Genomic DNA, 14,355 nt, shown 5'->3' with positions numbered 1-14,355 from the left:
AAGCACAAACAAAAGATTAGTAAATAAATCATACACATTCACTGTTTGATGTGAAAATTTTACAATTTAAAAGTTCTTCTGATACACAGTGTGTAACACTATGTATAGACCATAGATGTGAAAGATATGATCAGAAAACACCTTAAAGATTAAAAAAAACATATATACAGTAAAAAATGCATATCCCGGAACCTCTATAAGAAGGAAACCTGTAAATACGGAAAAAAAAAGTCCCCAGAATGGACAGATTTTATACCTGAAAATAACGTGGAAACTGAACACCATTAAAGACCAATGAGATGTTTTTATTCTCAGTAAGACTGAAATTTCTTCCTTTATTTTTTTGGCTTGCAAGAAAACAATGCGATACTGTATGTGGAACACGCCTCTGTTGCCACTCGCTTATCGGTAACATTGTCGATATGAAAGAATGCGCTGCAATACTCATAGCTGTTACGATTCAGTTTCTTCCTTTCATCTCTTACCCTCTTTCTCTGCCTTTCTTTGTCTATTTCTCTTCTGTTCTTTCGTCATCTTTCTATTTCTCTTGTTATCTCTCTTTGTTTCTTTTTTTCTTCACTTTTATCTCAATCTTTCTTCACCTCTCTTATTCCATCTTTCAATCTTTCTCTTTCCCTCTATGCACATCATGCTATGACGACAGGGGTCCCGGGTTCGAAAAGATACATAAGTACATACTGTACGTTCTTACAATACTGTAAAAAGTGTACCAACATGTTGTGTAGTTATATAATTGTAATCTCTGCTATGCTTCTTGCAACTGTATCGCATTTCTATTCATGTACGTACATGCATTAGTACTCTACATTATAAGTAATGCGAAATGTAAATCTGTCTTTCCATTATTTCCTGCAGCGCTCTATACTGTATTTAAAGTCAACCCTGTATAAGAAGGAAAACTGTTAAGACGGAAAATTTTGCTCGGAACCATCATGTTCTGGGATAGACAGGTTTTACTGTATTTACATATACTGTGCCCCAAATACACAAGCAACTTTAGACATGTTTTCTTTTAACAAATCACAAACTGCAATTTAAAGCAAACATTTTTTTAAAAAATATAGAAAGGTGTGATGCAGTAAAGTGGTGAAAATATCACACACAAAAGATGTTTTTCGTTGTTCCATATTCCTCTTGAGCTCTTAATTTCAAAGTCCCGCTGCCTTTATTATTACAGGCATTGCGATAGTGGTATTGGGAAAAGAGGAAACATGAAACTCTTGTTTCCATATAATATATATATAGTAATAGCTCTTCTAGAAAGAGATAGTTTTTTGTCCCGTGTACATATAATTTGATTTACTATATCTTTTTAACCTATGCTTAACCCAGTTTTATGGTGTACTTTCTTTTGGTGTTAGTTGAGACTGTTTTACCAGCAAAATATACTTTAAGAATGTGTTAAATAAACCACATTTGTATGCAATGCATTTATATGTAATTCGGTGCTGTACATCCTAATTTTCATAAGACATAAGACACTTGATTCGTACGTACAACAATGTCACAGAAGGGACAGTTTTCAGTAGCTACTGGTCGGCCATGGAGAATAGAAAGAGGAAAAGTTACATGCTTGACCAGAAAGTAAAATTTATACGGGGAGTGGATGCTAATAAACGTAAACTTAAAACTGAAATAGTTGCAGAGTTAGGCATCGCTTATGCCACACTTTGCATAGTCATTAGTAAAAGAAATGCTATTTTAGACGTTATTGTTAAAAATTGGGTAGTAAAACTATAGCGTCTACTGCAGTATTTCAGCATCAAAAGCATTCACTAATAAAGTGGCAAATGTATTGTATTTAAGAATCAAACTTATAGATTCGTTAATTTACCACTTTACAACAGAAATTACCGGTATTACTGACATCTTGTTCCTCAAAATAGATACAATTACAGTATTTTAATGATGATATGACAAGGTATCTAAATCTGATTTGTAAGTAATTCTCAGTTATACTTGTAATATAATTAAGCCTTGTTTCCATATTAAAAACACTAAGTTGTTGACCAAGGCAGTTTATTAAGATAAAAAACACTTAACAGGTAACTGCTAAAATATAGTTTAGTTCTTCGTCTGAGGAAGACCCTGATACAGGGTTGAAACGTTACCTGTTAAGTGTTTTTTATCTTAATAAACTGCCTTGGTCAGCAACTTAGTGTTTTTTTCTCAATTATATGTATTATTTTGTCTTCATCCTGACATACAACTGTACATTTATTCATTAATGAAAATAGCTGTTGCAAATTGAAACAAAATAATATAATAGTTACATCTGTATTTCCAGGAATGTGTTGCAAAAAGCACGGGAACTGAAATTATCCTCTGTGGCGTTGTGCGTGATCAACTCTGTGAGGAGAAACTTCCCACCTGACGAGGGGGCACACATAGCAATTCGTAAGTATTCGATTGGTTTGAAACCTGTGTTTACCCTAGCTTACCAGAGGGTGAGGGGTACTGCCAGGCCCACCACCTCTTGGTTTTTTTTTTTTTTTTAATTTTCAACTGTGAACACTTTCATAAAAAATGGAAAATAAACTACATTGTTGCCTAGTGTGCTCCCAGCATTCCTGTATTATTTTTGTTCATAAAATCATAAAAGTAACATAGGCATAATTAGGAGGCGTAATTCAAGGGTGGGCCTATCACACTACACTCTCCCTTCTTCCCCTTGGGATGTGTGTTCTGACATAACGCTAATGCAGTGACAGTGTACAATTGGTTGGTAATGATGGTAATTTTTGTAATTATTATAATTAACAATATGTGGAGTAAATGGTTCTTAATTGGTTCTTTGTTTTTATTGATGATGGCAATTTTGGCAATTATTATATAGGGTGGTCCAATAAGGATTGTACAACTTTGTGTCTAAAAATTTATTCAAAAAAGTTACAAGACTAGTTGTGGTGTTATTTTGTAAGGAAATGCTTCCAGTTTCACTAGTATTTTGGAATCATACCGAATTCTGCCAACACAAGTGCCAGCGACAGTTCCATTAAAAATGGCTGCTTTCACAGGTCAAGAGTGAGCTCACTGTGTGTCTTGGTTTGAAGAAACTGAGTCTGCAACCGTTGTGCAACTGAACTTCCGTACACACTATGGAAAAGATCCTCCTAGTAGGTCTACCATTTACTCTCGGCATCAGTGTTTTGTTGAGACTGGTTGTTCTATTTGACATAACAAATCCCCAGGATGTCCATCTTTTTCCAATGCTATTGTTGTGCAAGTGAGGGAAAGCTTTGTTGATAGTCCTACAAAGTCAACCCGACGTACATCTCGTGTCCAACCATTTGCTGCTGGTTTGGCAAGAAATTGACTGCAGATGGGATGTCTGCCGTATCACCAATGGGAGTCGCAATGAACCAAAATAGCTTTTTTTTTTTTTTAGCTAAAACTTGATGTATTTCTGTACAAAATGACACTGCAATCAGTTCTGTAACTTTTCCGAATAAATTTTTAATATTTTCAAAGTTGTAAAGTCCTTTTTGGAATACCCTGTATAATACACCTATATAAACAACAAAGGACACATTGATTCAATAACAGAATGGTTTCTTGAATTTTAGTTATTAAAAAAATTGTGTAGGCCCCTGAGCCCCCTCCCCTCCCCTCCCCAGATCCCTTCGGGTAAGTACGGCACAGTAAGGTAGGGTTAAAAGTTTGCTTGTAACAGTTGATTTCAAACTCATATCTCTCAAACATAGTGTGCAAGCAAGTTAGTGTCCAACTAAAATTTAAACATACACAAGAGCTCTTCAGTAGTAACAGTTCAGGAATCATTTAATGAGTTGTTTGTAGTGCATTATTTGGACATATGTTTCGATTCACGTAATGTTATTAGATGTAAATCTGTAAAACTTTCTATTTTATTGAATTTGACTGTAGATGAGTTTAAACTGTTTGTATTATATGTTGTTACACCTATAAATTGTAACATTATTTTATGTGTGTTATTAACATTTTGTGTGTAAATAATAATAATAACCCGTGGCTAGGGTGATCATAATATTTTGCCTCCCTCCCTTTCCTGAAAATCTTGTTATGCCTAATCATACATTTATTGTTATTATTAGCGTATTATTTTTATTTATTGAAGGATGGATCACATAAATGATACATCATAAGCAGTAAATGAAATATGATCTCCCATTGTCAAAAGGTATTAATTATTATAACCTCAGTCCTTTGTGATCAACCTATATGCTGAAGTTGAGTAATGCCAGAAGTATTTAGCAGAAGAACCAATCTTCTTGAGAGCAGCTTTATTCCTCGTCAATCGTTTCCTGTCAAGATGCAGGAAATTTAAATTCTTGTTGCAATTCCATAAAGAAACTACATGCTCATTCACTGCTCTTCAAATAACGGAACATGTACAAAATGATACATGTTTTTTAGCATGAAATGTATCTCAAATTTACGCTTGGTTTTCAAGATGACTCCTAGAGTTTTTTAAATGGGACAAATAGTGGCTTTTTAATAATATGGACATGCATCTGAAACGGGACTGTCCCGGTCAAAACAAAACCCATGGTGCAATAGCCCTTGAGGGCCAGGGCCTGCCTACCAACTGCCACACTTACTGTCGAGGTTAGAGGTCATCCAACCATTTACGGGGTGACGTGTGGTCAGCAGGATGAACCTCCAGTCATTGTAGGTTTCTGTGACCAGGTTATGCATCTTATTCGTAGCTCCCCAATTTCCTCACGATGGTGGGTGGCCACTGGTCCCACAAACAGGCCGAAATCTCAGGAGAATAGTTGTTATGCTTCCCACAGGAGACTTGAACCTGTGTGCATCCTGAGCCAGAACCCAAAGCCTAATGCCTTAGACTGCATGGCCACAGTGTAGGACAACATGCGTGTATTATTAACATTATCTTTGTGTATATTGTGTTCAACATAAATGGGTTTCCGGTCCTGTGATGGACAAATAAATGAAATGAAATGAAAATATCTTCTTCTTTTCCAGGTACAGTGCGACGGTTCTTGGAGCAGTTCGGAGAGTCGTTGGAGTTGGTCGTGTTTGCCGTCGAGAACATGGACGTGGGGATCTACGAGCTGCTGCTTCCCCTGTACTTCCCCCGCAGTCGACAGGAGGAGGACTACGCGGTCTACCATCTCCCGGCGGACATTGGAGGTGTGGACGGTGAGCCTTTGCTTCCAGACAGACAGATCCGCATCATAGACAATCCACAGCACGCTATCGAGGGTAGGTGCCTTTACACGTAAGCCAGCACATACGCAGCTCCTTCTTATAGCTGTACTGAAGCGTGATGGGTGTTAGAGTTTTGTACAAGGTAACTGTATGATTTTGCACGGAATCCTATGCTTTCGTTCGCTCACTGTTTTGATAACTTGTCACCTGCATGGACTTAGGTGTGTTGAGTTCTTTGTCGACCGTGTGCGATCGAAGCAGCAAGCTTTTCGCTTGAGGAACAACATGCAAGTTTTCGTATCCAGGGGTAGTCAAAACAAAAAATAGTTCAGGTGCCAGCTCCTTTTCCTCGAGAGCAAGCTTTTTTTGGGGGTGGGGAGGCAAATAAGGGCTAAGAAAGTCATGAATGCAACTAAGAGAAGCTGTGAAATGTCATCTTAAAATATTTAAGATATTCATTGATACAAGATCGAATTAAAACTAACTAATTCTTGCGCCAGAGTGGCCTTCCTAAAGAAGTCTCAACTGGTAGCAATATGAATAACTATGCAATACATGTAATTTATGGCCCACTCTACCATGTCGCTGCAGATTTTAAAAATCAGCTAGTGATGGTGCAAAAATTTTTAATGGCATATTTATAGTTCGGATTTGAAGGGGTCAGGTGTAAAACATGGTAAGTAACATTTTAATTATTTCTGAGTTCATTAAGAAAAAATGTTATTAGAAGCTACACTGTAGGTAAATTGTTTTCATGTTGCGTTTTCAGAAGGCTTCACTGAGTCCAATACAAATTGTATGACATGGCAATTTCACTTGAAAATTGAAGGATGGCTAATTTTACTTTGTTACTCAAAAATTACCAAAATATCACTTACCTTACCATGTTTTAGACCCGAGCCTTTCATTTAATGATACACATCATGCAGAACACACACGAACATTGGCATTACACATTTATAGTAATGATAATGTTCTGTACATTGAAGCACGGACTTCAGTATAAAAAACATATACTGTACTAGTTATTTTTAAAAAAAACTGCAATGAAAATTTCCATAAGTGAACTTTGAAATATATATATATATACAGTGAATTTAAAAATTTTTCTACTCCTGGGCATCACCAAACAAGCTGTCAAGCTTTTACAACATGTAGAGGAACGCAAGGTGAAGTACTTTTGTGGACAACATTTTTCTTGTGTAGGCCTCTTTCTGACACTGTGAGCCATTGTAAAATGTCATATTTTATGCTGAGGTACAAATTCTTCATTGTCACTATCGGAAAATGGCATGTTTGTAGACAAGAGCTGTTCTCTTGTGAATATTTCTGTACGAAAAGTATGAAGGGACTTTTGAAACCATATCTGGGAACATTAACTTAGTGTACAAAGAAATATTTAAATAATATAGCTTCCCTTTTAACTTGAGCCAGTTTTCTATTTTCACTCTAAAAAATATACTGTAGGGATTGGACAGATTAATTGCTACACTATTATTGCCATCGGCCAATTTAGGCATTGATGTAAGTCTATAGGTTTATCAGTGAAATTGTTGCTCTGATATTTCAGTAAAGAGCTAGTAACTTGGTATCTAAAGATATCCATTTGGTGGTTACGCGGTTCATTTTTCCACACAGTTTTTGTTCACGTTCGATTTTGCCACCTGTCTGGTAGCTTCGTCAGACATGTACTGTCTTGCCGCGGAAAAATTAATATGGAGAAATAAACCGTGGACTCATTCTTTTGAATTAGTTACTTAGTGCAAAATTCTTCGGTTTACTGGAAATTGCCATTCAAAAGAAAAATCAATTGCATATGCAGATTTGCATACAATAAAGGAAAAATTGTTGCTCTTGTGACAAGGCATAAGGATGACTGTTAATGTGAAATTTTGCACATGTCGTTGTGAGATACAAAGGCAGCATTTTTAAAATATATATTAGAGTACAATCTTGTATAGAAGTTTCAGTTTTCATCCCAGTCGAATGTACATACACCCCTTGATTTGTACTTGGATCACAATATCAGTGGTAAGTACTTTCCTTACACACTAATATTGCATGAATTGTTTGTTTTCTACAGAATTTTTACACTGCACTCTCACCATTAGTAATATTTGGAGACAGTGGTAACCGTAGTTGCAATAATATATGGTGTTCAGCAAGTCCAATTAACTATAGTGGTTAGTGATAGTACAGAACTTAGCATGTAATGATACTTCTTGACAAAGGTTTTATTAATGTATAATACATTTGCATATATAAGGTTTTGTATGTAGTGTCTTATTAAAAAAAATAGTCCTTAAAGTTCAATCTTTTCAGTGACATTTTTTTTTCTTCTTAATCACCTGTATGTTTTTGTGCTTGCTCAGGTGTTTTTCAACTGTTTATTTATGTAACTTGATATTGAATATTTTATACGAGGTAGTTTCAAAGTTATCCCAGAATTATGCCATTCTAATTGAAAGGGCTAAGGGTTCTCTTCTAGCCAAATGGTTAGAGCTCTTGCTATTGGTCCAAGTGATCCCAGGTTCGATTCCGGTGAGAGCCTCCGAAATTCATTTTCAGAGACAAGTAAATAAAAGTTCACTGAAGGTCAGATCAGAAGAGTAGGTAGGCTGAAGGAGTGCCGTTATTTGTATGAGCAGGTGCATTGTCTTGCTGCAGCACCAAAGTCTTGTTTTTTGCATGTCTGTTTTTGACTTGCTGCATGGACAAAATCTTTCGTCAAATGTCATCAGCGACACCTGATAAATAGAGGGAGGTGGTTATTTAGCTGATTGAGAAGTAAATTAAAGATGTAAAAGTTGGGAAAGAAAATGAAGAGGGGCAGGTCCCCCCCCCCCTTCAATTTGAAGACTACTTTGTTTTCTTTGCCAATGCAAGGTTCCTAATGACCTGGAAATTGCGAGATATCTGGAGAAGTCAGGGAAATTGACCAATTGTGTATAAGGAAACATCAGACAATTTCATAAGTTTGAGAAAGAGGAGGAAACCCAAGGAATGTGTTAAATATGGGTTCTTGTACATGCAGAGAATATGGATTTCTCATATTTGTAAACTGCATAAGTGTTTGTAAGTCAAAAGAAAAACCTAAAAAATATGGTCTTTTTTCGTAACTGGAACCATTGCTTTCATATTTTCACTACACGGATATCTTGTAAACAGTGTTAAAGCAAGTTCAGACGTTACAGAAAAATCTGGAAATTTCTAGTCGTGGACATGTTGGAACTTTGACATCTGTAGAATCCCTCTGGCTGCCATTTATGGATGCATATATTTTCTTTTTTTCAGAAAAATTACTGAAATGTGTGCTTAGAAATGTTATGTTGACGTAGGTATTGTTTCTTTGCAGCTGACGATTCTGTTGATTTAGCTTCCCAGTTGGAGACTTCGGTGAACTTGGGAGACCACGCCTTCAGTCAGATGCAGGGAGATCTGGACCAGCAACGGCTGCTGGGGGAGAGGCCTCGAAGCGACCCTCTTTCAGAGATACTGGTCAAGGAAATGCAGTGCAAAGAAAGGTAAAGAAAATATGACTAACTCTAGCCTTCTTAAACCCAAAGGTTTATGGCTGCAGCAACACAAGCCTTCCATCTGTCCCTATCCTGAGCAAGATCAATCCAATGCTTTCCTTCCTTAGCTTAGGTCCATCTCAACATTATCTCTCCATCTTCGTCTTGGCCTTCTTACAGGTCTCTTACCAAACAAGAATCCTGTAAACTCTTCTTTCATCTCCCATTCGTGCACACCTAAGTCTTCCTGATTTGATTATTCTAATAATATCTAAACAAAATAAGCGCATACAAAAATATGTAAGGTAAGAGATAGTAAACACTTACCAGAACCAGAAACAGTAGTTCAACATTTCGCAGCCTTGCCGCGTGTTCGCAGTATATGCACAAAATAGTGAAGATGGCATTGGTACAGCCAGTGTAACCAGGAGGAAGGGTTATAACTCCATTAAGCCTTGTTTCCATGATTATGAAAAACTAAATATGCTGACCAAGGCAGTAATTTATTTTATTATAAAACATAAACTAACGTAACGTTAGTTACGAGGCTAAGCAGATAGGAAGGGAGAAGAGAATGCTAGTGAGAAAATGGAAGGAAGCCAAGGAAATAGAGAAGAAAGGCGAAGAAGACACAATGAACTGGAATGGGGGACTGAAGTTAAACAAAGAATGGAAGAAGATGTTGAAAAAAGTGGAAAGGACAAGAGAAAAAGAGGAGAGGAGAAGGAAGAAAAATGAAGGGAAAAGAGCGTGAGATTAAAAAGTCCAACCACATTCTATATGGAAGTAATTGTGTTTAGCCTTTTAGGTGAAAGTAAAGTTGGAAAGTGAAAGTCATCTGCTAGAAAGTTCCTAACAACTTTCTAAATAGTCTGGAGGGAGTAATGTTTGTGTATACATATTACCCTTCTTGTTGTATCTGGTTACTTTTGTACTTGATACAGAGTCTGAAGAAGACCTTGCTAGAAGGTTGAAACGTTACGTTAGTTTATGTTTTATAATAAAATAAATTACTGCCTTGGTCAGCATATTTAGTTTTTCATAAGGAAGGGTTAGATAACAGGCATTGACGATAAAGCATTTTTACTAGTGTTTACTGCATAGCTGATGGTGGGTGAAGTTCGGGAAGGCAAGGGTGGGGGTGATTATTGGGTAGCTAGGTTGAGTCAGGGGGAGGGGGGTTATAGTAGCATGCATGCCTGATATGTAGGCCCTTTCCCATCGCCTGCGGGAGGAGGTGTCAGTGCATGGGGTAATAAGTGGATTATAGCCAGTTGTTAAAAGTGGTGGTGTGACTGTTGGCCAGATCCCTACTGCTCCTGGTGAGTTCAACCAAAGGGCACCTGCCACTCTTCCAACCTCACATACACCCTCATCTGTTAAATCTGTGGTAACTTCTACCTTGGCAAAACCTGTACCCTCTTAAACCTAAGAATCAATAACCACCGATCCTCAACCCAAAAACTTCGACCTCGCTGTCGCCACCCACAGCAACAGTGCGAGAGAGAGAGCAGGACATCTTAAATGAGCCGAAATTTTGATTTTTTTTTTAAGTACACATTAGGAGATGCCAAGGGCACCCCCCATGTGCACATGCCTTTTGTTGTGTCAAGACTAGACACTAGACTCTCGCACTATTCATTGTACTAGCAACACATCGTTGTAATCTCAATGAGACTCACAATAATGGTTATTGTAAAATAGTGCATAATAATTGCTGTTATAATTGTTTTTTGTTTTGTTTTGTTTTTTTTTTGCCTTGAATTTTTGTGAAATTCACCTTAAGAAGCTAGGAGTATTCTTGCATTTCTCGACCAGACTGTCTATGCTGTTCTCATTCATCGTATGAGAACCATATGCAACTCCAAAAATGCAGTTTTCAGTTTTGTTTAAATAATCTCCTCTGATGAGCTGTATTTGGAGTCAGATCGACAGATCTCCACTTCTAATAACTTCTAATAATCCTTAGAAGTAAGGTGGAGTCACCTATCTAATGTACTAACTCTTTTCAAGAGCCAAGACATATTCCTAAGAATACGTTATTTTCTCTCCTGTAAATTTGGCAAATTGGAATTACGTCCCTCTGGTTCTCGCACAACGATATAATCAGCCAATATTAGTCTTGTGTCGGCTCTAGTTTGAATACAGCTAAGATTCCAAGCCTCCCCTTAAAATAATGAGAAAATTGTTACCTCTATTTGAAGCATAATACTTGCAGTAGAACCGTTTAGTGTGTGTGTATGTATATATTAATATTTCTGTGTTCATTTCTCTAAAGGTACGAGCGATTGTTACGCAGAGCAAAAACAGAAGACCTCTCTGAAATTTCGGGGATTGGATGCCTTTATCAGAGCGGAGTGGATCGTTTCGGAAGACCTGTCATCGTATTCGTAGGAAAGTGGTTTAGGTTCAAAGAGATAGATCTTGATAAGGTAAAAAATTCTTTAATTTTTGCATGAAGCATGCTGTGACTTACAATTCAAATAGCTATCCCTGCTTCTCTCTCCAGCTACCTGAGCATCTGTGTGTGTTCAGTGGTTCACTTTCATTCAATCTCTCCACAGATTCAAGTCTTTGCTTACACTCTATCGTGGGCATCTATGAAGCAAGACCGTGCATAACTACAAGGTGCATTCAATAAATAACCGGAAAAGTAGTATGAAAAATCTAAATTAAGATCATGATTGTTATATGTTTGTTATTTTGTGAAGGCATCTGTAAGTTATTCATAGCTGCAGCTGACACACCCTTACATGAGTGCTCCATGCTGGAGCAGTGTCATGAGAATTTTGTTGAGTGAAGGCATGAAACCGATAGAAATCCATTGCCGCTTGACAGTTTGGTACGGTGACGACTGTACGAGTCGATCATAAGTGTACAAGTTGGCTGAGAACTTCAAACAGGGCATAACCAGTGTTGAAGACTCTCCGCGATCAGGTCACTGCAGTCACGGAAAGCATCATTTCTCAAGTGGACTTGATATGGGACAACCGGCATATTGTCAGTGAAATTGCTTCCCAGATGGAAATAAGTGTAGGATCAGCCCACCATATCAGTCATGACATACTGAGGTTGAGGAAAGTGTGTGAGGTGGGTTCCGAAATGTTTGACACCGGAAATGAAGGAGAGACGTGTTGATGTGTGGAGGGATCTTTTGCGCCGTTATGAAGCTGACGGTGAGGCATTTCTTCACTGTATTGTCTTTAGAGATGAAAGTTGGGTTCGTTTCTATGAACCAGACGTAAGGGGACAACAATGGAATGGCGATATCCTTCGTCTCCCAGACCGAAGAAGGTGCGTGCTGAACGGAGTGCTGGAAAGGATATCTTAACTTTGTATAAGAACCACAAGGGGCCAATTCTTGAACATTACATGTCAAGAGGTCATTATGTAAACAGTACCACCTACTCCAACGTTTTGCACGAAAAACTGAAACCAGCCATTGTGCAGAGACGACGTGGTCTGGTGTCCACTGGTGTGCTTTTGCTCCATGATAATGCGAGACCACACACTGCCAATGTCACATTGTGTACCATCAAGGACCTAAAGTTGGACCCTCCATATTCGCCCTACCTGACACCTTCAGATTTCCACACCTTTGGCCCACTGAAAGATGCACTAAGTGAATCAAGGTTCCAGAATGATGACAAAGTCCAGTCAGCGGTGCATGAGTCGTCACTCGTGCATCCAAAAGATTTTTTTTCCCTGTGGAATCAGTGCCCTTATCAAGAGCTGGCATAGGTGCATTGAACTAGGGGGCGACTATGCTGAAACATAGTACTGTAGTTCTTTTGGTGTTTGTAATAAGTACTTGTTAAAACATACTTCCGGTTATGTATATTGAATGAGCCTTGTATATACAGGATATTAGAAAAATTTACATATATTGCAACTTGCCATGCATTTTATTCACCCATAACTACCTTCTGATAATGTAATTCTTTACCACACTGTTATAACAATTGTGAAAATTCAAGGTTTCTATCCAGCAGTTATACGCTTTAGTGAATTAGAAAACTCTTTGCAATTGTTGGGCTACACTGCAAGCTTACAAACAATAGAACAGTGTGTTTAATACGACTTATGCATTTATGTACCTGTCTGTACATACAGTTATATAATTAGTGGAGACATGCATACTTTGTTTTTGACAGAAACACAAGAATGTGAAATAACATGCTGTAATGTTCACTTTGTTCTGTCATGAAATGAACTTCAAAATACAAAATGAACTTTTCAACATGAAATTTAGAGTTTATTTACCAGCAGAACAGTTTTTGAAGTCTGAATTATCTTGCGAGTTATGCAAAATTGTGGAAAATTGATTAATTCTGTTGTAAATATTTTTAAGCCTTGTTTCCATATTAAAAACACTAAGTTGCTGACCAAGGCAGTTTATTAAGATAAAAACACTTAAGATTTTTAGTTTAGTTCTTCGTCTGAGGAAGACCCTGATACAGGGTTGAAACGTTACCTGTTAAGTGTTTTTATCTTAATAAACTGCCTTGGTCAGCAACTTAGTGTTTGTAAATATTTGAGAATCAAAAATGGACTTGACTTAATACTCTGATAACTACATAAATGTGCTATAATATTTTGTGTAATAGGTGCAGTTTTCAAATAAGTTTGTGTGATTTTAATCACCATTTTCACACTGAAATGCCATTGAAGTGTTAACTTTTGATCCTGTTTTTGTACAGAAATCTTGATTTGTTTTATTCACCATAAATATGTGCTGACCAGCCTGTAATTTTTTTCACAGGCGCTTCTGTATTTGATATATTTGTTGGATCCATTGGTGAAGGGCGACTACGTGATAGTCTACTTCCACACAATGACGTCGAGTGAAAACCATCCCTCTCTTGGGTGGCTGAGGGAGGTCTACAATGTTTTACTGTACAAGTAAGCTGGTTTGTTATCTTTTCATGAAGCTTTGCTTTTTTTAAAAATTGACATTGTTTTGTTTTTATGTAGGGTGAGGGTCTAGATATGTGTTAATGACAGGCCATGGAAGAAATGTGCTTTCAGTACCTTATACTCAGAGAATGGATTTATATGTAGTAAAATTGTGCTAAATATGTAAATACATATTTAGTTATTTTCACCAAAATATGGTGTTACACGTGGGCTTAAAATTGTAAAAAAAAAATACCTTTTTAGTAGTATAAGACACTACACGAGCTACTCAAAATACTCTCTCGGCATTGTAACTATTACCGTGACTATCTTGAGACACACTCTCTCTCTCTCTCTCTCTCTCTATCTCTATCTCTATCTCTATCTCTATCTCTATCTCTATCTCTATCTCTATCTCTATCTCTCTCTATCTCTCTCTCTCTCTCTCTCAAAGAGGGAGGGCAAGAGAGAAAAAGGAGGTGAGAGAGGGAGAGAAATGGGAGTGCACTCTCTTTTTCTTTCTCTCTTTCCTCTCTCTCTCTCTCTCTTTCTCTCTCTCAGAGAGAGAGAAGAGAAAGTAAGAGAGAAAGAGGAGAGAGAGGAAAGGAAGTGAAGGAAAGAAAGATGAATGAGAAGAGAAAGAAGAAAAAAGGAAACAAAGAAAGAAGGAAGAAATCAAAAGCGAATCCCGTACGTGTGCTACAAAATCCTTGCTTCTGGAGCTGCTGTTGGGCCTACAACTAGTAGGGAGGGCTGCTCGACTTGGGAA

General features: G+C 37.4%; 1 protein-coding gene across 2 annotated transcripts in view; it reads left to right on the top strand.

Annotated features, from left to right (window-relative positions):
• Gdap2 (ganglioside induced differentiation associated protein 2) overlaps nt 1-14,355 on the top strand; it is a 98,926-nt gene that overhangs the window by 73,056 nt on the left and 11,515 nt on the right. Inside the window, exons 5-9 of one of the 2 annotated variants that reach the window (XM_083134565.1) lie at nt 2,309-2,418; nt 4,990-5,166; nt 8,531-8,699; nt 10,969-11,122; nt 13,453-13,592. In XM_083134565.1, coding sequence (XP_082990691.1) covers nt 2,309-2,418; nt 4,990-5,166; nt 8,531-8,699; nt 10,969-11,122; nt 13,453-13,592 — 750 coding nt within the window. Of the gene's footprint in view, nt 1-2,308; nt 2,419-4,989; nt 5,230-8,530; nt 8,700-10,968; nt 11,123-13,452; nt 13,593-14,355 lie in introns of both variants that reach the window. The other variant, XM_083134564.1, reaches the window with a different exon arrangement.

The sequence above is a fragment of the Lepisma saccharinum genome, chromosome 13, assembly GCF_977018435.1.
Source record: "Lepisma saccharinum chromosome 13, izLepSacc3.1, whole genome shotgun sequence".
NCBI lineage: Eukaryota > Metazoa > Arthropoda > Insecta > Zygentoma > Lepismatidae > Lepisma > Lepisma saccharinum.
The sequence above is the reverse complement of the archived record's forward strand: the minus strand, read 5'-3'. Positions and strand labels throughout refer to the sequence as shown.